Source organism: Apteryx mantelli, chromosome 1, assembly GCF_036417845.1.
Source record: "Apteryx mantelli isolate bAptMan1 chromosome 1, bAptMan1.hap1, whole genome shotgun sequence".
Lineage (NCBI taxonomy): Eukaryota > Metazoa > Chordata > Aves > Apterygiformes > Apterygidae > Apteryx > Apteryx mantelli.
In genome coordinates, this window is record NC_089978.1 from 152,859,172 (window position 1) to 152,885,351 (window position 26,180).

The 26,180-nt window shown below is 40.4% G+C and overlaps 1 protein-coding gene across 1 annotated transcript in view; it reads right to left on the reverse strand.

Annotated features, from left to right (window-relative positions):
- Positions 1-26,180, reverse strand: part of CACNA1C (calcium voltage-gated channel subunit alpha1 C) — a 500,936-nt gene that overhangs the window by 171,748 nt on the left and 303,008 nt on the right. The window contains exons 6-7 of the mRNA XM_013947219.2: positions 10,225-10,386; positions 7,553-7,749 (exon numbers count right to left, since the gene is read on the reverse strand). Of these exons, the coding sequence (XP_013802673.1) occupies positions 7,553-7,749; positions 10,225-10,386 (359 nt within the window). The remainder of the gene's footprint in view (positions 1-7,552; positions 7,750-10,224; positions 10,387-26,180) is intronic.

A 26,180-nucleotide genomic window follows, 5' to 3' on the forward strand; every position in this document is an offset into this window, starting at 1 on the left:
TGCTTTAAACAACCACAGTCTGGCTGTTCTGTGGCAACTATACCTCTGACTGAGTCCTGAATCCTTCATTTGCTACTTCTGGTCACTTTGTATATTTAGGAAAATGTGCCCACAGTCATTTTTAGGCCTCTGATTTGTGTGCAGTTCAGAGGACTGGAGTTAGAAGCCTAAGAGAGAAGAAAACACTTCTAGAGGAGACCATGGGAGCAGCTAAACTATAAGCTTACGAAGGTATGACCAACCATGAGAGGACCTGCAAGTCCTGCTCAGATAGAAATCCCACTGAAACCAATGAAGAAATGCAGAATCCAATCTCAGTGGACCAACTCTCTGTGCAGGCAGGGAACATTTACTACTCACAGTAAGATTGATGAGGAATGAGCTATATGGTCCTGTGTCTTGAAAATGTGACACTGAAACAAAATTAAACTCAAATATGAGGCTTATAAATAGTCAGTTCTAGAGCTACCACTTCTGTTCTGACCTTGTACATATTCCTCAGTCTTTTTCTTTCCCAGGGACTAGATCATGAGCCAAAGTCCATTATTTGTGTATCTGACTAGTAGATCTGGATCCCAACTTAAAAACTCCAAATACGATTGTTTCAGAAGGCAACGATCACCAGTGATCATTGAAAAATACGAGCAAAGTATTGAGAAATGGCCAGAGAAATGAACCCACAAACAGAGGCACTCAAATCCTAAGTCACTTAAAAGTGTCCCAGTAGCTCAGCTCTTAATTTTAGAGCTCTGGGATAAAAGATTAAAGACAAGAAAGGTCTCTGTGGTGATTAGACAGCAGCAATTAGGAAAGAGCCTAAGGAAGAACAAAAGAAGAAAGAACAGAGAAAGGGCAACAGAAAGACAGAGCTATTAAAGAGGTCCTTCCCAAGCAGGAGCACTGGGCAGAGGGTCTCCACTAACACCACCCCATAAACATCCCATGAAGGAGCTCATTTTTAATGGAGAGCTTCTTTTCATATAGAGGAGGAGGGCTGAGAGGCCCAAAGTTGAGGCCCGAAGGGCTCATGAAGCCTTCATGTCACACAATATGTGCTCATTTTGCATCAAAAGCCACAAATGTTCAGCAGCAGTTTTTTTGTGGCAGCTGGCAAACAGCAAGTCATTGCTGTTACTCGCTTTTAAGGCAGCCGTATAGGCATCTGCAACAGTTCCATGTGCAGTTGTTCATGGAAAAAATCAGATTCAGGTCAGCATTTATGCAAATTAAGTGTGGCCACTGCTTTTCCAATGCAATAATGTTGCAGCACTTCAGTGCTCTGAACTGTGGGCCCTCTCCCCTTACCCACCACTTCTACAGCAGATGGAGATCATATAACCTCTGCAATCACAGAGATGGGCTGCTCATACTTGTGTGCTTATTCTTTGTTATTTTTTCACATCCATGCCAAACTCTGCCAAAAAGATGATTAAAAAAACCTCAGCCCCACGACAATAAAAGCTCAGCATTTTTTGGGGGGGCCAGGGAGGAATAAACACCATGGAAACACGTAGACAGATATATTCTTAGATAATTCTCTTGTGTGGAAAGCCTTACTAATTCAAGCCCAAGTGCTGCAAGAATAAAGGGTTAGAAAGAAAAACACAGCTGGCGAAAACTGGGGGTTGCAGCTCTGCGTTTAACATCTTTACTTTGTGGCAATATCACTGTATTCCTCATAACATCTTCCTCATTGGCTGCAACAGGCTGTGGAGGGATGAGAAAAGCTCACAAGATATGTCAAGGCTGTTAGCAAAGTAAATTATATCTGTTTTCCTGTTTGTTTCCCAGTTTGATTTCATGATGGGAACTGTAAGGCTGACTGTGAGCTCCAGTTTCAAGTTCAGTTAGTGAATATTGGAAGTATGATTTCACAGACTCGGAGATTGGAAGAAATCTTTCAGGTCATCCTGTCTAACCCACTGCATCTAGTATGCTGTCTTTGGGGATGTACTGCTTCTGAATGGTTCCACTGATTCAACCTCATTACATTGTCTTGGTTGTGGCTCTAGCGCACTGTCTTATATTACTAAAATGTTTTCTCTCCTAGAGGCTGGGCAAGCCTACCAAGCATTGTTCAGTTAAATTTGAGGAAATCAGCCTATTGTGTGCCAGGTCAGGCATCTCTTCCAGAGACAGGTTAATGCCCTGGATCTGATCCAGAGCTGGCTTTAGTCCATCTGTAATAATAACACACTCTTTAGTCTACAGTTAGAGCCTTGAGGTAAACTGTCCCCAGAAACACCGCATTACCTTGTTATTTTGAGATACTCAACCAAGTATGCTGAAGCATTGTCCAAATGACATGGGACAAAGCCAATACTCCTATAACTATGGCAGGCTTAAGGCTGCTCATTATTAATAATCATCAAGTAGATCAAGTAGAATTACTTGATCCTATAATTCAAGCTGCAATGACCTAGCTGTTATGCAGAGCATCCCAGGGCCAGGTTCTCTGTTACTCAGCAGCATAAATACTCCAATGCAACATCTGATTGCATTTTTCACTTGCTCCCTGCTCTGTCTGCATTTATTTATATGATCTCTTAGATGCAGGAGGGTGAAGAAACTAGGCCCTTAGGACAGAGGCTGCAGTGGGCAGTTTTGTATGCAGTGTCACAGGGCTTCAGCTGTAGAGAGCAGAATTCACACGAAGATGAAAGCCCATTCTAGAGACAGGGCACTGTCCAGATTGTATTTAACTCAGAAGTGAAACTTCCCCTAAAGGACAGCAACAAACTGATAAAAATAATTAAAAAGAAGCCCCATTAGGGAAGGTTAAAAGAAATGGATCTGCTCAGATTAGAAAAAGATTAAAGGGAGACACTAAATGCCTACAAATACTTAAACAGGATGTTACAAACTGCACAGGGATTAATTTGCCTCATTAGTCAAAAAGACAATAAGAAATAATGGAGTGCAATAGAGATTGATTACAAAATGCAAAATGACTCAATTTGTAACATTTGTCTGCATCTTCTGCTGAAAGTTCCCAAGACTGAGGGGTCTCCAGAAATGGGCATAGGTGTCTGCACAAGGGAACAAGCTGCTAATGCTAGTCCCTCACGCATTAAGAAGAGGCTTGAGAATAATAGGCTCAATCTTGCTACAACGCACATGAAATATTATGATCGGTAGAGGTGCCTGTCAACTCCAATGATTCTATGATCTGCCTGCATTTGAGACAAAGCCACTTGGCAGTTTTAGTCGGACAAAGTAAACCTTTTAAGACTGAGGCAGTTTAGGAGATGTGCTCCTATAAACACTTAACGCTCCCTTCAGCAAAGATCACTCCTTCAGCAAAGAGTCAACAAGGTTGTTCTGCACTGATTTTCATCCTGTCCAACGTAGTTATTTTGCATATGAAATTTGGCTCATTGAAAGTAATTATCTTATTTGCCACTATAGCAGTGTCAAACTGTTTTTCCCAGCATTTTTCTTTCATGTTTCAAAAGAAGCTAATCTATTCACAAATCTTATCTGTTGAGTGAGGGAGGAGCCTGGGAAGTGTATTGATCTTCTCGATATCAAGTCCTTCTAGAGAATAAAAGTTTACTGCTTTCCTGTCCCTGGTTATCTTTTTGTGAGCATGTAGATCACAGGCTGCGAAATAACACTTGATGATAGAGGAGACAAACCTCACTTAAGAGGTGAAAAGCTGAAGGAGGTATGATGGGAAGCATGAAGGAGCAAGCAGGAACCTGAAGGTAAAATCTGAAAAGCTATTTAAGTGGATTAGAAGTCCAGGATTAGGACCTTGTGGAAGGTCATATAGCCTTCTAACTTATGAACATGCAGGTTTGACCTTGCAAAGTGTGGCAAAAGATAGACAGGTTTTATGAAATTTCTTGTTTATTTTTTAGGGCATCATACTGACATGTGCTAAGCTCCCTCCATTCCCACTGAGAGAAATTCAGAGATCTAGGTACCTCTCAGAAGCTATTTTTTTAAGAAATAGGAAGGCATAATTGAAAAGCACTTATGAAAAAGTTCAAACCAAGGGAATTGCTCCACTGGCTAAACATTTCAAGCCAAGTAATTCAGCCCAGAGCCTTATCTGATGTTCTGCTAAGTTTTAGGCCAGGCTCTTATTTTCAGATTTAAGGAGAGAGCAAAGAAAGCTCTTTATATCCACAGGTAGGTCCTTTGAAGGTTATCACAACAAACACCAAGGCCCTGAATAGGCATTTGTAAGTCCTTGTGTGGTGCACATGACTGCATGTGGTACACCCAGACAGTATGAGTAAGATTTTACAAGGTAGAAGGTGAAATCCTGACATTTTGACAATAATAGGCATTTTGCCATTGACCTCAGCAGTACCAGATTCAAACCTTGGTATCTACTCTGATTTTCAGATGAGCTAAGAACCTGCTTGGAACTTTGAATGCTCAGCCCTTTTAATAATTAACCCATTAGCTTACATCGTTAAGTGTAAGGAATTATTTTGGAAAATCATGACCTAAAATTTTCAGCCACAAAACTGTCTGATTTGCAGACAACTCTTTCTTATACCTTTCTTTGGTCTGTACTTCCCTTTCGGATTAAAATGGAACACCAACTCTCAATCTGAGGATAAAGTTGGAGAGAGGGGATCTTTAAGTCTGAATTTGTAATTTAACTGTGAAGATATATTTACTAATAGAGCAAATTTTAATTTGCATGCCCTCACTGTGGATGCAGGAGATCTTTCAAACTGGCTATCTACATAAGAAGAGACTAGCTTCCTCTTTCTCTGCTCTCTTGTGGAGCTACAACCCACAATGAGTTGTCTACTACCAGTCCACTCTTTGGCTGAAAAAGGCAAATGTCAGGGAACAGAAAGAGTTATATATGACTCAGGCTTCACTAAAGAAACAGTGGCTCACACACATGTTTTAAAAACTTATTTACACCCTACTCCACTTACTAAAATTCTTCCCTCACTCTTGGCAGTTGAAATGTTGCATCTTTATCAATTCTTTACTGTTTAGAAGTACTCTTCCTCTTGGATCTGGCCAACTTAATCTAGAATGCCCTTTGCATGGACTATAAAACTTACCGTATAAACCACAACAGATATAGTTTGAAACACCTATGGATGAAATTCCAGTATGAGTGTTTAGAGATGGTTTCTATATATCAGTATTATAGACATAATGCTTCTCGTAGGTGTGCACTGTAGTTAACTGCCCAGTCAACATTTCCCCTAAAAGTACCACAGACTTCTTTGCAGAAGGAAATACCCATAGCATCTCAGATACCTACTGTATGGCAAACATTGATCAGTGCTGACTTCTAGCCACTTTGCCAATATAACACAAAGAGGCAAAAAGTCCCATGGAGACAATTGCACTCTTAGGATTGTTTAGGATAGCTTAATCCTGTGTGCCTATCATATCAGGAGTTCAGGTGTTTACAATATGAGTCAAACTTTGTATTTCATGGCCTTTAAACATAGATGGTGTGTTTTTTCTTTATAAACTAAGTTTCTGCCTCCTCCATTATTGAAACTGTATCTGCACTGCTAACTCTAGCTTTTATAGTTTCATCTAGGAATAACTGGGAACTGATGATAACAAATATTACTTTTGTTTCAAGAAGCAAGACTTCTAGTAAAGCCACAAAACTAAAATGTCCCTGAAAATAATGACCATCAATCTGTATTAATTTCAGGTCTCTGCTCACCATACTGTCTTTAAAGAAAGAAAGAAAGAAAAAAAAACAGCTCAGGAAATTAGTGAAAAAGCTGGCCAAATATCAAACAAAAGCCAACCGCTAAAGTTCAGGCTGCTGTAGGGATGCCATAAAAAAATGAGACCATCTGCAGCAGTCATGGTAGAAAATCATTTAGCAGTGAATATATGCCTTTTGGCTCCTGTTATTAGACAACTGATACCTGAGTTCTGAACGATTCACATCCAGTCATGCAAGTGATGCATGAACCCAGAAGTATGAGGATTCATTGGGTCTTTTGTAAAAAGTGCCTTCGGAGAAAATTCTGAGAACTTGCAGATAAGGTTTTAAATGAAAAAATGGTATACAGTGCAACAGGTGTCTTCATGTTTATTCCTGATATCGTTTATTCTCTATTTGCCCTGAACTACCCATAAGTCCTCTCAATCACACAAAGAGAGATGGCACTAAGAGACTGGAGGAATGTGAGGTAAACATGATAAAAAGTTATATTATATATAGCCATAGTTGAACGGTTGAGCAGTTTTGCCCAGTTCCTTTTCCAACTTCTGCTCTTCTTCACTATTTTATTAATTTACACCCTCATTTCAAGTAAAGCCAACTTTTGTGTTCTGGGACTCAGATTCTCCTCATGTTATGATCTCTGCCCTTTATCTCAGGTGTTAGAAGAAAGCTAGAGTCACGGTTTTAATCTAAATGTAAGAGGATAAAAAGACAACTGTTAGCTGTTCCACATAGAGTATCTAATGCAGATAAGCTAAATCTTCAAAGGAAAATCTTGTACACTCTAACCCACTGGTGGGCAGAATGCAGTTTCAGGCTTGTGTTTAAGAGAGAAGCTGATGCTGATTAACAGAGCAAGCCTGCTTCAGTCCAGACTATCCTTTTGCGTGCTTTAGGTTGTCATGAGTTAAATTCCATCATGTATTGTAGCACAAGTCCTATTTACACTGGACTTCCTACCACCTTGGAAAACCAGGTGTCATAACATGCCAATCTTCAAATGTAGTCATAGTCTGGGTTAGCCCTGTACAGACAGGACAGAGCTGTGTTTGAATTAAATTCCTGGACCATAAGATAGTGCTGCAAAAATTGATGGTAACAGCTAAATCCAGAAAATGTTTTGTCTGATTTACAGTTCAAGACTAAATCCGATTTTAACTCTTTTAATATAATTGTATTGTCACTGAATTTCCTAGCACAGTAGGAATTACAGTATAGAAACTAAAGATATTGAAACTTCCAGAATTAGGGTAAAAGACGAGTTCATTCCATTTAAAATTCTGCATTTAGAGTAAAGATAATGTCACATTTGGACTAACATTTTAAATCATGATCTAGATCAGTATCAGAGTTAGGAAGGGGGCAAGAATTAGTATTAGGGTAAAATTCAGAACGAGGAGCAGTGCTGGCGTGAAGAGGTGTTTGTGAGGCCTTTCTTAAAAACCCATAAGTAGATCAGTGTAATGCCTTTGTAACCTTAATGCCACAGGTAAAGCACCCGATTATCTGTTTTACAAATACTTTTACATTAGTAATCCGGAGATGTATGAGATAGTTAACCCCTTCAAAGAGGGTCTTTACATGACATTCTGGTCAACAAAGGTACATTGCAAATCTTCAAACCAATAAGCCATGTGCAATCTTTCAATATTTTAATATTGATGGTAAGTCAACATTTACATTTGATTTAACTATGCCAGATAAAATCTCCTGTATCACCCACTAATACTGAGTTAATTAAAGCTCCATGCTAACAACCATGCCTTGACTATGTGGAACGACCAAGAAAAACAAAGATCGAACTAAAGCACCAAAGTCTCCATGTTGCTGGAGCACACGAGCAGGCATTTCAACTTAGCATTTTCGGATACGTACCCAGTACAGTACATCTGTCCAGCCCTCCATGGTGATGCACTGAAACACCGTCAGCATGGCAAAAGCAAAATTGTCAAAGTTCGTAATGCCGTGCTTAGGTCCCTCCCAGCCTGCTTTGCACTCGGTGCCGTTCTGACACTGCCGCCCATGTGCAGACTGGGGAGCACAAGGAGAGGGATCATCTTCTGCAGGTGTATCTTAAATGAGAGGTGGGGGAAAAAGGAGATGAAGAGATTTAATTGCTATTCGACACACTGATGAACACATGAAGAATATTTGTTTTTGACAAATGCATTTTGCAGTGAATTTGACAGATTTTTCTGAAGACACCCAAGAAACTGTATTAATTTTAATTGGCAGAGGGATGTTTTGTTTTGCTTCAATTTCTTTTTGTAAAAAAATGGCCAAGCTGCCAAACTTTACAATCAAAACTGAAATGTACAGTTTTTAATGCATATCCTTCTAACAGGAACAAAACTGCCCTTCAACATTAGAGGGAACATTAGGTCAAATTTATCGTGTTTCCTTAGACTGCACATTTATAACCAGTATTTTCATACTGCAGTCACCTGACAGACTGGGTTAATCATAGAAGGTAACTGCAGCATTGTAGGTACTGCTGTTGTAGGAGGCTGAGCCCCTGCAGTAGATGGGCTTCAGTGCTCTGGAGATAGGATGATATGATGCTGGGCCACTGCTAAATTACAGCAGAGAGCCTTTGGAGCTCTGCTCTTTTGGAGGTTAGAAGCTGTGTGGCATTTTATCAGTACCCATGTGGCACTCAGAAGTTCTGTAAGACTTTAATGCTTGATTATCCATCCTTTACTCTGTAGATGTGTTTCCAAAGATCTGTGAACCCATACAGCAAGCCTGCCTAAATGCTTTGGCATGTGAAAAATGCTACATAAAGCGTTTTTATAAGCACAAAACATCCCGCAATAGGAGCTTTTTTAATACAAGCCTAGTGATACATTTATAACAGATGCATGTATTCTGATCACATTTACACCAAGGCATGCCAGAAATAGCAATATTAGAATTAGATGCTGTAATGTGTAGGAATTGTGTAATAATTGCGTAATAAAAACAGTATAGAAGAAGATATATACACTTGGAAGATGTAAAAGCAACTCACAAGTCATTATGGCTCTAGCACCATTTCCGGAAAAAGAAATTTGCCAACATTATAACAGTAGAAAGTAAAGAACTTCTGAAACAACTTCCTCCTGAATGGTATTTTCTTGGTTATGAGCAGAACTGGGTCCTAGTCATTGGCACCCACAGCAGCATACCGCTGCTCAAGTTGGGTAAATCAAATGATAAAGAGCAGGCAATAAGATGGGTGAGCAAAAATACAACTGAAGAGACTAATTTGAAAGTTCTTTCCTGATGGATTTGGTGTAATTCTTCCCATGAACATACCCTTGCTTTCTTATTAGCTGCACTTCTAACCACAGTCACAGCCTGTGATTAAGAAAACAAAAAAGGGTACTGGCCCTCAATTAGATGCTCCTTTACCCTCATACAGGTTTAAAATGAAGATGTGTTTGGGAATTGGACTAATAATAAAATATTAGAGTTGTTAATTTCCACAATGCCAGCTCATTTCCAGCTCAGTCTGCTAGCGGGGAAATCATCACTACTTTAATGTTGCTTGAGCCTCTGGGAGATTCATTAAAAAACTCAGCTTGGCTTTTAGTGCTAAAGGACCACAAAAAGTCTACAGCTGTGTTCAGCAAAAATTGACAGTTTTACTTGTAGCCTTGACAGGCCAGCAACTGAAGTGCCTAAGAACAGAAAGCTAAACTCTTGCTGTTAGAGGCAGTCTCTCTACATCAAAGCTGATTCACATCCACAGGGCAGAAGAGAGGAACTACCACTCTTGTGAATCCTCAGACACATACACAGTAGGGAAAAAGGCCACCCATTTCCAGAGCTAGCACAAATGCTCCATTATAAGGGAAAGGCCTCCCTCGGAAAATCTTTGTTTATTACCATCATTCCTTTTCACCTATGCACTTGGTCAGAAGGCACCTACGAACTTGCTGCTTGGTCACTTTTCTAAAATCTAGCCTCAGGTGACTTTCATTTCTCTTTGTCTGGTTTGAGCAGAGCATCTCCTGTGTCTGCTGTTGCTTCTGCAGTGCATTGCTATCCACACCCTGGCATGACTAAGTGACCATGATCTCTCCAACAAACAGAGCTTTTGCATATTGCCTCAGTGTCTGCTATTTCTTGGCTCACGTGCCCATAGTGTGGAACCCCATTCAAATGGTTTTCATTTCACTGAGAGGGATGAAATCAGGGAGAAGAAATGAGATTAAAGACAGCAAACCAAATATTTAACCAGGAAAAGAGATCAATGAAGGAACTGGCCTTTATAATAAAAGTGCAAAGGGATGTTTCCATTCATCCTGCAGTTTCTGTTTCAATGCAAAAGGTAGATCAGCAGCACCAAATTATTTCTGCTCCCAGCACTTTGGGATCCTAACACATGGTTGCTTCATACTAGGTGTTGTTATTTGCACTAGCACTCAGACTGTTATATGGCTATGTAAGAACTCCCCTGCAGAACAGGAACACCTGATACTCACTTTGCACTGGCAAAAATCTTTACATAAAAGACAGAAAACCAAGGAAGTGGGCTCCATATCATAAAGCATGCCCCTTACCTATTAGTCCCCCTTGTACATGGTAGCAGGTCTTATGCATCTTCCCCATGAATAACTCCAGTCCAATGATGGCATAGATAATTATGACAAACAGCACCAGCAGGGCAATATGCAACAAGGGGACCATGGCCTTGATAATTGAATTTAAAACCACCTGGAGACCTACAGAGAGAACAGAAGGAAGCACTTATCAGTGAGGGAACAAAACATAGAGAAAGCACCAATGGGAGATTATAAATTGCACAATAATATGTCATTTCTAACTCATTTCCCCACCACCACCAGAACTCATTATCTCGATGATGTAAAGACTTTAATTTACAGAGGACCTTCCCTCCAGAAGATTCCCAGTGTTTCACAATTTAACACTGTAGCCTGAATCACAGGCTAAAATAAAACAGGTATTACCTTACCTGTCACTGAAATGCCACCACTCTGGGGAGGGAATACATTAGCTATTTTGCCTGTTCTTGAAAACCAGACCTAAGGTATTCCCCAGATAGTATTCAGCGGAGCCAAAGCATGGAAAAAACAAAGAACAACCAGAACTGAATCAGGACAAGAAGAACAGTGAGACATGTAAGAGGACAAATGCTGGGGTGCCATGGAGCTGCACCACAGAGTGTGGGGAGGGATGGCAAACTGAAGCCGTGTCCTTGCTCGGATTTTGAGTCCTTCCAGACATCAGACCAGTCTCAAGGAGAAGGACCACCAAGCTCCTCCTGACTGAGAGCTCCTGGCCCTCTTGGGATCTCCCTGAACTTTGGATCCACCTCATCTTACTTTAGTCTGAGTAGAGGGAGAGTTAGAACCAGCAGTGTTGGTTTTGCACCAAGATTTAGGGATGACTCTGTAACAGAGCTTGTCCAAGTCCCCAGGAAGGGGTACGAACAAAATGTTACTACACAGTTGTTAAGGCATGAGACTGGTATAATTCCTATTCCTGAGCCAGCCACACATTTCCAGAATGGCACTGGCAGAGTGACTTGTAGCCTGGCTTGCCAAGGTGATGAGCAGCTGCGCCCTCAGATGCAGCTGACACAAGCTGCAGATTCATGGGCCTCTCTGTGTCTCCTTCTCCTCACTTGTAAAATCAGAAAACAAAGCCAGCTTCATAAGCCTTGCATTTACGAAGGTCTTAAAGTTATTATTGCTGGTAACAGTGATGGCAAGTGCTGTCATTGTCATGTTGTTAATATTGGACGTATTGAGAGACCTCTAGGACTCTATAGTCTACGAATAGCCAGATCAAAACAATTACAAGCTCACGATTTTGCAATGACTGAGAGCCAGAAGCCATTAATGTCTCCTGCTGTCATCTCCTCAGAGAAGTTGACATTAGCTACGATTTTTGAAAAATGTGAATCATGAGTTGTAAGTGTCTGTTATACCTCTGCCAAGAGAGTTTGCAATAACGATTAACTTTTAAAATCTATCATCTGAGATCTCAGATTTTCATTTTTTTTACCTTCCCCCCCCTTTTTTATAAATTTAAATACTGTCGAATAAAAGTGACACATTTCTTGACAAACACTTTCACTTGTAGGCAATCCACTTGTCAATTGACAGCTATGGCTGAGACTTTGCATTTGCTCACCAGCCATGATGGCATGCAGTAGAAACAATCAAAGGTGGCATTAGCTGTCAGGTCAACAAGATCATTCCCTGTCTGCTAGTAATCCCAAGCTGACTACTAGCATCCCTTTAGTCAGAGTTTTTTTTTCAGGTGTCTGCAGTCGGTTCAGCTATCTGTTAATGTCCCATACTACCATCCAAAGAGGGAGATATTCAGCATGTAATATTCTGGCTTTCAAGAAGAGTTCCTTAAATGAAGTACAATACTGACAGGATCAAAAATTATCCTATATCAGGGTGGGATGCTCTTTTAGCTCAGTTACGCTAGGTACTTACTTTGGATAGATAACCTCACTGGGGAAGAAACTATTGCTGTGATCACATGGGGCAGCCAACTTTTTTCCCCATTCTTCCTAACTGCTCACCTCAATGTCTACTAATTATAAATATATATAGAAAGTGAATAGCATTCCACATCAACATCAATCCACTACTTTACAGCAGAAGAGAATGTGAGGTTCACCAGAAAATGAAAACAATGTCACGCCTTTTCCAAAACAATGAAAACCATTAAAAGAAAGTTAAGAGTACAGATGTCAATGAATCTGAAGAAACCAAAACTTTGTAGATTAAAATATTTGTAGCTGCAAATAAATCTACACAGGAGCAAAAAAAGGCCTCCATTTTTAGTGATTTTAGGAGCCTCATTAATCCTAAATATAGCCAAGATTACAAGGTCAAGAGTTCTAAGACCAGGTCTTGCATTATCTACCCTTCATTATCATTATTAATTGATTTAACTTTCATCATAGGATTTACCCACGGATCTTGAGAGGGTATTGAGGACAGATGCAAGGATGATGAACAAAAAGCTCTCTCATTTTAAAATTGGGTTCATTGTCAACCACAGCATTAAAGTGCTGTAGCGTGGTGCGTATGTCCAGAGAAGATAATATGAGCACAAGCCAATGCTGCTTGTGTTAACAAAGCAGTGCTTGTAAAATCAAAGGCTTGCACCATAAACATGAGAGAGCAAGGTGTTTAGACAGCCAAGGGGAATACGCACCATCAGGAGATTTACAGGTGCTTCAGCTAGGTTAATTAGAGAAAAGCTTCTTGAGGATAATAAACCAACTTTGAAGAGAAGAGCTATTGAATAATGTTATCATGAATTGATGTGTGTGCTCTGCAGTACCCTATTAGGGCAGTCTGTTTTCAAATCCAGATGATTCTGCTAATTAGCAAGTAGTATATACACTACCATTAAATTATTCAGAGATTTTCTGAAAGTTTAAAACCACTAACTATGCAGCTACTTTAGAAATGTTCTCTCAGAAGATGTACTGAATGCTGCTTCCAGAGGGGCAAGGGATATATGCACATCACCATGCTCCTGGTATTGTTGTCAAGCTTATTGCTCCAGTATAGTTGCTGCCAGTAAGTTACCTTATTTTTTTCAGTTCAAGCAGCCACTTGCAACATGAATAGCTGTTGCAGGGAATGGAATGAGGAACCAGGCCTGGACAATCAGAAAAGTCTGTGGTGTAGAATGTGGAAAGGTGATGAAGAAGAATGAAAGGAACAGGGGGAGGGCCACAGACAGGCAGAACAAACAGAGACACTTTCTTTTTAGGAATAATCACAGGATCACAGAATGGTTGAGGTGGGAAGGGACCTCTGGAGATCATCTAGTCCAACCCCCCTGCTCAAGCAAGGTCACCTAGAGCATATTGCACAGGATTGCATCCAGGCGGCTTTTGAATATCTCCAGAGAAGGAGACTCCACAACCTCTCTGGGCAACCTGTTCCAGTGCTCTGTCACCCTCACAGTGAAAAAGTTTTTCCTCATGTTCAGATGGAACTGTCTGTGTTCCAGTTTGTGCCTGTTGCCTCACGTCCTGTCGCAGGGCACCACTGAAAAGAGTCTGGCCTCATCCTCTTGACACCCTCCCTTCAGATATTTGTATACATTGATGAGATCCCCTCTCAGTCTTCTCTTCTCCAGGCTGAACAGGCCCAGCTCTTTCAGTCTTTCCTTATAAGAGAGATGCTCCAGTCCCCTAATCATCTTCGTAGACCTTCACTGGACTTGCTCCAGTAGTGCCATGTCTGTCTTGTACTGGGGAGCCCAGAACTGGATGCAGTACTCCAGATGTGGCCTCAGCAGGGCTGAGTAGAGGGGGAGAATCACCTCCCTCAACCTGATGGCAACACTCTTCCTGATGCACCCCAGGATACCATTGGCCTTCTTGGCCACAAGGACACATTGCTGCCTCATGGTCAACTTGGTGTCCACCAGGACTCCCAGGTCCTTCTCAGCAGAGCTGCTCTCCAGCAGGTCAACTCCCAACCTGTACTGGTGCATGGGGTTATTCCTCCCTAGGTGCAGGACCCTGCACTTCCCTTTGTTGAACTTCATGAGGTTCCTCTCTGCCCACCTCTCCAGCCTGTCCAGGTCTCTCTGAATGGCAGCACAGCCCTCTGGCATATCGGCCACTCCTCCCAGTTTTGTATCGTCAGCAAACTTGCTGAGGGTGCACTCTGTCCCTTCATCCAGGTCATTGATGAAGAAGTTGAACAAGACTGGACCCAGGACTGACCCCTGGGGGACACCGCTAGCTACAGGCCTCCAACTAGACTCTGTGCTGCTGATCACAACCCTCTGAGCTCTGCCATTCAGTCAGTTCTCAATTCACCTCACTGTCCACTCATCTAGCCCACACTTTCTGAGCTTACCTATGAGGATGTTATGGGAGACAGTGTCAAAAGCCTTGCTGAAGTCAAGGTAGACAACATCCAGTGCTCTCCCCTCATCTATCCAGCCAGTCATTCCATCATAGAAGGCTATCAGGTTGGTTAAGCATAATAATGGAACTTCCTGTGTTTCGGTTTGTGCCTGTTGCCTCTTGTCCTGTTGCTGGGCACCACTGAAAATAGTCTGGCCCCATCCTCTTTACACCCTCAACACATGCTTCAAAATGCTTCAAAACTATGCTCTGAAATCTGAAAAGTGCAGATCAGCGTTTGAACTGAATAGCAGCTCTAATGGTTGATCAGATGCATTTCTGCTCAGGGCAAGCAAAGGTGAATCAACCCCTTACAGGCAATCACAAAACCTTTTCTAGCCCATAGTGAGAACTTCTACATGCTTTTACATGCTCTTTTCCTATACACAGGAAGAAAAGATAGCTGAATTTACAAAGAAACCACTTCTCTGTCTCTGCTCATGCATGCTCCTAATGTCTGCACACTGCCACATGAAGATATCACTCAACATGGGTCCTCCTGATACTGGGGTAATGCAGTCCCCCCTATCAACTGCCTGTTGCATGCTGTAACACATCACCACAAACCACTGAGATTTTCTTCCTTGTGAGGACAGAGGACTGCACTCCTAGCAATGAGCCATGCAGCTAACAATCGTAATTATATTGGAATGCCTGGTGATATGATCAGGCTCAAAAGCTGGCCTCTGGATTTCAAGCAGATGATGCCAATAATGACCTCCCCACAGCAGAGCTGATAGCTGTGTTTTTACATTGCTTTACAGAGGTGAGCAAGCAATGCCATCATTGACTAACCATGAATGCAGAGAAACACAGAGCCCTGAACTTATGTCCTGGCAAGTAGATATAGGAAGAAGTGTTTTTCAAATATTTGGCATTCTGAATGTACTTATTCATTTGTAGAAGCTCCCTCCACGTGATAGACACTCTCCAGACATCTGTGAAGGCACAGCATCTGCCCTGAGGAGCTCACTCAGGGCTGGACAAAAAGATAACTGCACAGAGGTTAGGGAAAGTGCCACAAAGGGGATTGTTTACAGTTTTCCAGCTTGGTCTTTTCTTCTGTTAATAACTGAAGATCTTAAACAGCTCTTAGTATTTATTTTAAAAGCACTTCAGTTTACCTTTAAAAAAACCTCTTGGCTACATTCTGTTGGCTAACATTGACTCCATAAATGTTACAGTAAGCAAAACACGTTAATGCCATTCCCTGGGCTCACAGAATTTAGCATTTATTTACCCTGATAAAACATTTTAAATATTTATCACATGGTAACAACATTGATTTTTATGCCAGGTCAAGCCCTTTACAGCCTCTACAGGACTGTGTCCACCCAATGGTTTAGGGCACCACTGGAGACTAGGGGGGATGGAAAGAGGGAAAGAAAAGAGCCTGTACAATGCAACGTACATCTTTCTCAAAGCTAAGGGAAATACACTGTGTTGGGAATGCTGCAGGTGTTTTAGAGCCATTGTTCAGTGCTGTATGTTTCTCTCAGGATGATGCTCAGTCATGTGAAGCACTGGCTAGTGTCTCCTCAATCCAGCCAGTTACTGAAGAACATGCTTATCTGTAAGCATGTAAGTGTCTACACCTAAAGCAATGGGATTACCTACATACTACATTGTTTACTTACAAGCTTTTTTGGATTTCGACCAGTGCTCAGCAAGATGGCACAAAAAAAAGCACACCGGACCCAGCTGCTAAAATGCACTTGGCATTATTGTTCTGTGGAACATATCCAAGGAATATAATGGTAGGCTGGTCTCAGGAAAAAAAACAAAACAAAACAACCCCCTATACACATTTGGGCCTTTCCAAGCACAGTTCTCTCTTGCAGTTTCACTTGCCTTTAATTTTGGACTAAACTTGGTTAGCTGGATTTCTTGTTCTAATCATATCAATAGCCCAGATCTTCAGAGAAAGTACTTCCTGATTCTGCTCCTTCATTGGTTTATGCAAGGCTATCTTTTGCCTACACCATAATACTGCTTGAATCATGAGTATGAACAGGCACAGTCTCACACATATGACCTTCTAGGAGCAAGGGAGTAAGAATAAGAGGGAAAAGAGAGGACTCTCGACTCCCCCCTTCCTTCCCCATGCACACATACACACACAGATTTCCATAGCTAAACCAGTGCCAAGGGTGTGGGAGGTAATTATTTTTCTTCTAATATAGTTCAGAAGAAAACTACTACTTTCTGCAGCTAAGGAGAAGCAGGGCAGGAATTGTGAGTCAGCACAGTGCCTGAGTCAGATCACTTCTGGGAACCACTCTTAAGTGGTGGAGTTTATGCACCATCCCCAGGCATGAGCTAAGTCTACTGAGAAAGCACAGTTATTTCCAATGCTACACAAAGAGAATGCCATGACAGGATCTCCATTTCCAAAGCACAAGCTATGTAATCAGTAATATTCCCCAAAGTGAATGTTTATCATTTAATAAACATAGGCACTTGCTACAAAAATTGGAAAACCCTGAATATTCATAAATATGAAAGCTTTTATTCCAATTTTAAAGAAAGACTGCAAAATGACAGACACTTTATCACAAAAGGACCCACAGTCATAGTAAGATACCCAAGATGAGAACATCTGGAATGATTTTTGAGAGAAAATTTTGAAGACTTTCCTCACCAATGTTGCAAAGGGAAGTTAGATGACACGGTTCAGTTAATGATAGTTGTAGAGTAACAATTCAGGGAGGTTGTCCTTTACTGTGTAGCTGGAGTCTGAAAATATTAGTAACAGATTGCTGGACAAAGCATATTCTGTAGGTATAGTGCAATGTTCTTGGGGCTGCAGATATCATTTCTATTTCATGAATAACAGAGAAGGTCTTGGAAGGCAGGGCATAGGATAGAAAACTGGCTGAAAGTCCTGAGAGCAAAGAAAAGCTAGGAAGGACACTTTTCAGTGGGTGGATAATGCCATTTAAACATATATGAACATACAATTCAAAATCATGTGCTGGATGAATGGAAAAAGAAAGTTTCTGCATCTGTTCCCAATATTCTCATTCCACTGTTTTCAAACCCTGTTTTCATTGACTTTGCAAACTGAAATCCACACACACACAAAAGGAAATTCATACAAATGGGCATGAGTATGTGAATATAATTGTTTTATATTTGTGAAGTCTTGCAATACTGCCCTTGCCTCATCCTCTGAGGCAAGAAAGGAATAGCAGAACAAAAACAAAAGCCACAACAAAACCCAACTCTTTCTTCTGTCTCTTTTCCTCCTGAGAAGCAATACATCTTCGGTGTTCTCTGCTTGTCAGAGTGACCTAACTTCAGCAGCCAAACAATACAGCTTGCCCTCAGCATGGTGGCCACAGAGCCCCAGCTTTCAGCTGTCTGTAGAGGAAGGCTGGATAAATGTAATGGCATACACTGCCTTAGGCTCTTTGCCTCTCTGCTGGAAGAAATCTCTAGTTCCACCCATAGCAGTGCCCCTCTCCCCTCCTGGAGGGGTTTAACATGTTTTTACAGCTTTTTGCTCAAAGGAACAACATGTCTGCTTTCTTCTGAAGTTGCTTGCTGATCAGAAGAGCCTGCTCATTTCTCCAGTCCCAACACATTAGGTAGCTCAACTTTAATCTCAGTTTTATTCTCCAGACATGTGAGGTATTTCATCCTCGCTCAATTTGGCTGAGGATGTAGTCCAGGCATGATCTTCTAAAGACTTTCAAGGTAAAAACACGGTGTAGTGTCTCTCACATGCGGTTACCTGTGTATAGAGAAACAGCATGGAAAACAAAGCAGCAACAAATTGCAGGCTGAAAATTGCACATCATGGAAGAAAGACCATTTTGGTCAAGAACGCAAATGAAGTGCTGTAAATTATTTTTGAGGCTACCTTTAACAAAGCCCACTGTAAAGTAGTCTTACGGTGAGAGGGGCGAGGAGAAGGTCGGAAATTTACTGTCAGGCAGGAATTCATAAAGATGGGCTATATAAGTAAGGTAGGTAGAGTGCACGCAGAAGCCCTGGCAGTACCCAGGCCCACAAGGATCAGCTCTCACCCCTTCCTGGGAAGTAGCCTTGATTTTCTGCTGTCTGAAGGATCACAGCCTTTCTGAGAAGACTGCTCTTGTGCTCATTGTGAAGGTTTTATCTGTAATTTGTCTATAATTAATCACTGTGAAGGATCACAAACAGGGAGAACTTTTATTCAGCCTCCCCCCTGCACAGCTATGCAAAACCAAAGACAGTCGGCCAGAAGATTGCACCAGTTCTCAGTGAAATGATCCATCACACTTCCATTTTATTTAACTTTTCCTTGCTCAAACACAGCTGCGTCATAGAATAGCCTTTCAGAGCCAGGCACAGGAGCAAATTTTGGCCCAGCTCTGTGCCACTAGATTCAGTGGGAAAACTTGTATAGGAACGTGTCAAGAAGCTGTACTGCCTTAGTCTAGTGGTCAAGTTAACACAAAAAACCCCCCAAAGTTAAGAAACATCTCAACTGGGATGATGATGAAAGAGCTTTCCTTCAGAAGTCCAAATGCAGTTTGTACACAGCTCTGAATGACTGCACACATTACTGTGTCCAAAGGATGTCCTTTTCGAAATAAGGAACTATGAATGCCTGTAACTCTGTTTAAAGCATCATAGCAAAATAAACAGGCTTAAAACCTGACTTGTGAATACACTGACATTTGAGTGGAGGACTAATGGCTGTTAGGTTAAAAATACCATTCCAAACTTGCCAAAATCTCAGGGTCATGAACAGTGTTATTTTTATCTGTTTATTCTCATAGCTTTCTAAGTGAGAGGACGTTAGTCCCTTGGGTTCATCACTAAATAAGCCTTTCTGTCTTCTAAATAATAAAGGTTATTTTAGTTGGCTGAGCTCCTTCTCCTGAAACTCCTCCTAACTTATCACTTGTGAATAGGCTTGAAGAAAGGTAAAAACTAGTAAGGTAACAAATGTTAACAGTGATCCTGCAAATGTAAAAGTGCATTCAGAGATTATTATATTACGGGTCTTTTTTGGAGAAAAATGTACTGATGACAGAAATAGATCCTTCTGAAACCCTGTGAGAATTAAACTCTTACAAGCCTATCATTACTGGTATACCATCAGCTATGCTAGTTTTCACCTTCTTGTGAAAGAAAATGTGTAACAAATACTAGCTAAACCCTAAAACATTTTAGATGGCTATCCACACAGAAGTACAGCATCATATATAACAAAAACAGGATACATAACACAGCAGAAGAAAACTCACACCATCTCAATTCTTGATAGTGCCTAATGAGCATAGTTGGGCTAACATCTAGATAGACATAGCATCACATTTTCAAAAGTACTGTCATGCAGGGTGTTCAGGAGTATTTTGGGAACTTAAAAATAGAAAGATACCCGACAGGGTACTGAAAGAATGAACGTATTCAAACCACATGATATGTGATCACCGCTGTGTTATTGTCTTCATGCACATGTGGGATTTGTTTTTGTGTTCTTAACCGCTGAAAATGCATGCTCTAATGAAAATGCATGCTTTAATGCTAAAATCCTTGAAAGTATATAGCCAGACAAATCTAAACAACTTTGCTTCTTAGTTTTAAGGGCTGAGTTTGGATTTAGGGACTTATTCATTCAGAGATTAATTAGGCTCACCTCAAAATATCTAAAACTCCAGCTTTTTGTTTTCCACACTAGTAAGACTGTTGCTTTTGATTTTTATAAATCTGATTAGTCTTCATAAAACTCGGTTTGAAGACATCAGATAATAAAATAGCTGTAGGGGAAAAAATGCCTTTTGATATAATAAACAGAACCCCTTATAGCTCACTAGGTAGCTCCAGTATGTTTGGACAAAAAAATTAATGGTTGCAGTTTTTGCAAAGTTGTATTTGTCATAAGAAAGAATGGTTCTTTACTGATATTTACTTTCTTTGTAACTTTATCACTTGCACAATTCACAAGATTTTTGTGCAGATTATTTATGTTTTGCTGGAATGCACTGGTACTAAATGTTTATTTATTTTGAATTTCCTTGTACATATATTAAGCTTTCAAGAGGGAATCATAGGGCTCTCTTTCTGCAGGAGTAGTGAAAACTGAACAGCTAAATCAAATTCTTTACAGATGCCAATGGATATCTGCACATACAAATCTGTGTGGAATTTGGCCCCCTCTAAGTAAAGTTTTTAAGTGCAATTAAGATCTCAACACTGAAATGTTAAAAGCAAGAGAGGGGGCTGAAGCTTGAACTGAAATTTTCAAAAATATTGGGAGAGTTGAGTTGAGATTCAATCCTAAATTCTGTCATTGGGCACTGTTTATACTAAACAGCTCAATTCAGCCCTTTGTAAATCCTCACCCCATTGTTTGTATGGACACATGGACATACTTGTTAGATTTCTGACCAAGGTATTCAACTTGATTAAAAGGAACTCTATTGTTTTGGTAACTGCCAGTATATATTAAAGACCAATGTACAAGAATAATCTATGAGAAAAGTATAAATGCAGAAATGTGCAAATAACTTCAGCATACCGCTGAGGAAAAGGAACTCAGTTATTGCATAAAAATCACTAAGTCCATTAGCCAATGCAAAAGAAGATAGAAATGTCAACCAGGCTGCTAGCTTAATGCGCTAACAATAACACAAAAACACAAAACAACAGATGATTCTTGTATGATATGTAGCATTTGCTTTGTCCTAGTTCTAATACCAGGTGTGCACTACTGCCTTCAAAAAGGCAAGGCTACTGAAAGAATATCTGATTAAAAGATCAGAAGCTTGAGAAAAATTTAGAGAGGAGGCTTTGTAACCCAATCTTGAAATAGTTCGAATTTCTACAGATCTTTCCACTCCTGAGGCTTCCTAAATTTCATTTTCTTTATGAAAAAAATGACCAAAATAGACTTTCGATAATGAACTATTTCTTTTATGCCATGAGCTATTTTCTGTCAATAATACTTCCAATGGAAAAAATGTTGAGCAGCGTTAGTATTACTAAAGTTGAGAAACAGATTCTTTGCAGAGGGCTAGCAGATGTTTTCTGAATGGTGATTGATGTGGCAGGACAAACCAGGGTAACATAATCTAAAATTGAAAAATTATGAGGCATAACTACAGAACTCAGACAAAATAGTTATGACAAAGGGTAACAAACATATGGGATAGGTTATTGGTACATGTGTTAAACAGGGATTGGATTTGCTTCTGGGAAAAGAGTAGCATAAGAAAGATAGCTGATATCCTTCCCTTCTGGTAGGAAAAAAACTTTGATAAAACATTAAACTGGGCAGGTTAGGTGGGCTGAAGTTTGCCTTTAGTCAATATAACTCTGTGGTCAGAATAACAAATTATTTGTTCTATCAGTTAATACTTTAAATACAGAAAAGTTTATTAGCTGTTCATACCAGTCAACATTCCTGTGCTCTCAATAAGCACAGTAATATCAGGCAGACATAACTCAGCAGACAGTAGCTGATTTGATTAAGGTCTCTAGTAGATTTACAGAGCCATTTAAATCTTTAAATATATTTACTCAAATTTGCCTCCTATCAGCTATGTGTACTTTGTGTTTTTTTTTTTTTTCTCCTCCTACAACACTTATACAAGTAGCAATATTGGTACAAATCCAGATCATCACTGAAAAATAATTTGTTTGGAGGCTAAACAGGAGACTAAAAATGCATTCACTGGTTGAGAGAAATAATTGAATGATCCATTAGTCTGTGCCTTGCTGATATTTTTATCATGCTTTGTTAAAATAGAGCACAATGATGACTAAAGGAATCTAACAATGCTTTGGAAGGCTAGGATGAACAAGGATGATTAATTAAAATGGTGCTAGAGTCACTGGAACATCTGTGTACCTCCCTGTGTCCTGAGCAAAACACTATTCTATGAACTCTCTTATTTCCCAGTTCCATGGCAAATGCTAGCCCTAGTGTGTTAGCCGCTTCCTCCAGAGAGGGTGAGAAAGCTTCTGGTATGTTCAAAAGTCCAATAACAGATTAACAGACACCAATTCATTTTAGAGAAAACAAACATAGGACTTCAATTCATTCCTTACAAGTCCTGAAGTGATCAATGCAAAATTTAGCCATTTGAAATCAGAAATGAAATGCAACCACACTTGATGCTAAGCTTGGGACAACATCAGATGAAGTAGAGAAGTCATCAGGGAGAGAACATAAAAAGAAAACAGAGTGGATCATGTCTTTGCTATTTTGACCTGAAACAGTAAGATGCTCCCTCACCCATCTTTGGGATAGCGACTGACAGCAAGTGAGCAACTGCGAACCCAACACACTGCTGCCAGTAACAGTTAGCTACGGTCTGCATGTATACTTCTGCTCCTGTATGGTTTGGGCAAACACATGTCTAAACAAGGATGCAAACTCTTTCTTAGAAGACAACACATGGCATTTGTAGATTTTTAGGCCCCTTAGGACAAGCCTGTTGATGGCACAGACTCTCTCATAGAGCCATGCCCTATGCCCATTCTGAATGAGACCTCTGGGCACCACTTGAAGAATAAAAAAATGGTGCTAGAGAGAGAGTCTGACACATCCAGAACACTTCTGAAAAATCTCCTACTGAGCCAAGCTAGTGGTTCAGACTATCTCCATGTCTGTTCTTTGATGTCAGCGTGGGGTTTATTTTCTTCAGCTGGAAAGGACTGCCTACACCCTGATGTGGTCCCACATTATGGTGCTGGGATATTTTTTGTTTTGCTCCATCATGAAGACGTTTAATAATCATTCCAGCATGCACAGTAACTGGTAGGGTAAAGCCTGACAGAGTTATTTGGTACATTCGTAGTTACTGCTATTTTTAAAAGACCTACACAGCAAAGATCAAACAATAAATATTTCCCTGTTTTCATTGGCATTCCTTAAATATGAGAGAAATCTTTATTACAACAAGAAGTCTGTGCCTCTGTGAGTAATCTTCCTTGCTAAGATAAACCTCTTGTTGCTACACTTGAGTTAACCTCTTCTGTCATAAATTACATCATTTTGCAGGTTGCACGCCTCAAAGAAATATGATTTAGATCCTGACTACGTAAGCCCTACTCACAGGAATGATCTTCACCTATGGGAGATGCTATGCTGGAATGAAATTACTCCCCTGAGTAGCAGTGACCCAAGTAAATAAAGGACTTGCAAGCCCGTGAAGAGTTTTAAGTTAAATATGCAGAAGTAAGCTTAATGAGGACATTTGGTTCAGGCTGTTCTCTCCTTTTTTCCCCCTCTTCTTTCCCATTTGTACTGAAAGCACAACAAACTGGCCACTTGAGATTAAAAACAGCTAGGCAATGACATGGGAAAGGTGATGCAACTTGTCCTTATGCGGTGTTGTGTGTGCTGGAGAGATGGTACAGATGGTTGAGCAGTCTTGGTCAAGAATGAAGGAGCACGTAAGAAATCTGCATGACAGCACGTTTACTACAGCTTTCAGGGCCCAAGAGAAAAGGAAGAAACTGGGCTTGCCAATAGCTGACATTATTAAATGCAACAACAACAAAGTTTAAGGCAGTTTAAGGTTTGGAAGCCAAATTTTGCCCAAAGGTATTTGCAGCAATTCCCTCTATTGTCAATGACCCTTGATCATACAGGTACAAAGGTAGACAATTTTTTTCCAAGGATATTGGCTCCTCCATCTGGCTTAACTCTTTTGTATCTATGCAGACACCTTTCATACTTGATAACTTTGATCAGGCCACTTCTCGTGTCTCCTCACAGTTCATACCACACTGAAGGCAACCCAGAATCCTCCTTTCATATGAAATTCACACCACAACCTCACATGCATCAAAAGGGTAAATTTAGGCCCCTAGATCCACCAGTGACAGAATATAAATGCAAACAATGTGCAAACCAGATGAGGGCCAGCCCTGCTTTGCCAGAAGCGTACACATTTTGAAAAAAAGTGTTCTTGACTGCCAGTTAGTATTTGCTTAAGACTTAATATGTACTATTCGACACACAGAAACAGACAGTGGCTCAGATTTCTCTGCCATAGTCCAAAAACACATGGCTCTCAAAGAGGCATTATTTTGGATTTCCTCAATTCTGTGTATTTAAAACCTCAATTACATTATTTCCTTAACTATATAAAGTAGCGTTAATTTCCTTAGGCTGTGTGGAAAACAGAGAAAATACAGTTGAAATTTTTGATTGTGCATTCAAAAAAAAAATCCAAAATGCAAGCCAAATAACTGCATTGAGTGTGTTATTTCAATGGTTGCAAATATGGAATCATTGCAACAGATTCAGCAGTGGTGTTTCAGTGACTGGGTAAGGAATGACAGGCACAGTGACACAAACAGGAGAGGAATTACAGGTGAAACAGTCAGATGCAGGGGATGGAATAAGGTGAATGTCACAGCTGCACGCTGAGACATGGAAAGAGCTGAGAACACACACAGTTGTTCTAGGCCCCATCTTTAGCCTCCAATAAAGTTATTCGGCACACCCAAGTTGACATGATGCTACAAATGGGAAGAATGAGTTTCCCCCGGGTGAAGAAATTCCAGGGTAGTCAAAGATCACCATTTCTCTCTCCCTGCTTTATACAGGACAGGCAGAATTTAGGGGTTCAGGAGCAGCATACCTGCAGCAGGAACTGGGCTCTCTGCTTAGTGCTTGATCCTTATCTACTGGCATAGCTTTCTCCACGCATCAATTAGAGTGGCCTTGAGTGCTTCAATTACACTTGAGTTCATGTTGGCCTCTAGACAGGTTCAGCTTTACAAGGATTTCACAAGAGAGAGGATGTTATGCCTGTTCTCTCCCCTGGTTAGGTACACTGCCTCCAAATCAGGTGTAGCTGGAGATTGAACCTTCAGTATAGCACCATTTTCCAGCTCACAGCACTAAGAGGCATTCTGATACACAAAAAAACAACACTTTTTTTTTTTTTAATAAATCATTCAAGAGCAAATTCAGCTTCCTGAATGAAAACCAAACATGAGACAGAAAATTTGCTTAGAGTTACCTTAGGAGGACCACGATAATGAGTTTGACATGTCTCTGCTGTACTAAACCCTGCAAGTCGCTCTAAGTTTTGCAGTAATCCTGCAGTCCCTTCATATTTTTCTATTGGTGGGGGGAACTCTGAATTATGAGATCACACAGAGAGAAATCACCTATAATTTGAAATTATTAGATTAGATCATATTCCTTAAAAAAGAGGGAAAAAAGTATTGCCAGTTTTAGAGATAAGAACAATCTTACTTGGAAAATGTGGACTGCAGCTTAAACATCTTGTAAATATTTGTAAGCCTTTTTCTCTTAATTCTACCAAAAAACTGACTGTGCGGTGTTCCACTCACAAAAACTAGACAGAGAAAAATCCAGCGCTATCATCCCCTAGGATTTCCTTGCTTCACCTATCTGCACTGATATGGGAAAATAACAAACCCAAGTGGATGACTTTGCTAATCCAGCATCTTGCAGATGGGCCAAATAAATTTCCTCATGCATGACTCTTTTTAGAGGCACCCTCAAGATCTTTTTAATCTTTCATCTTGGTTGCAGTATGTGGTGAATGTGGTATCATATATAAACATCTAAATGACTCAGCTCGATCAGGACATTGCAAGTAAATACAGAAT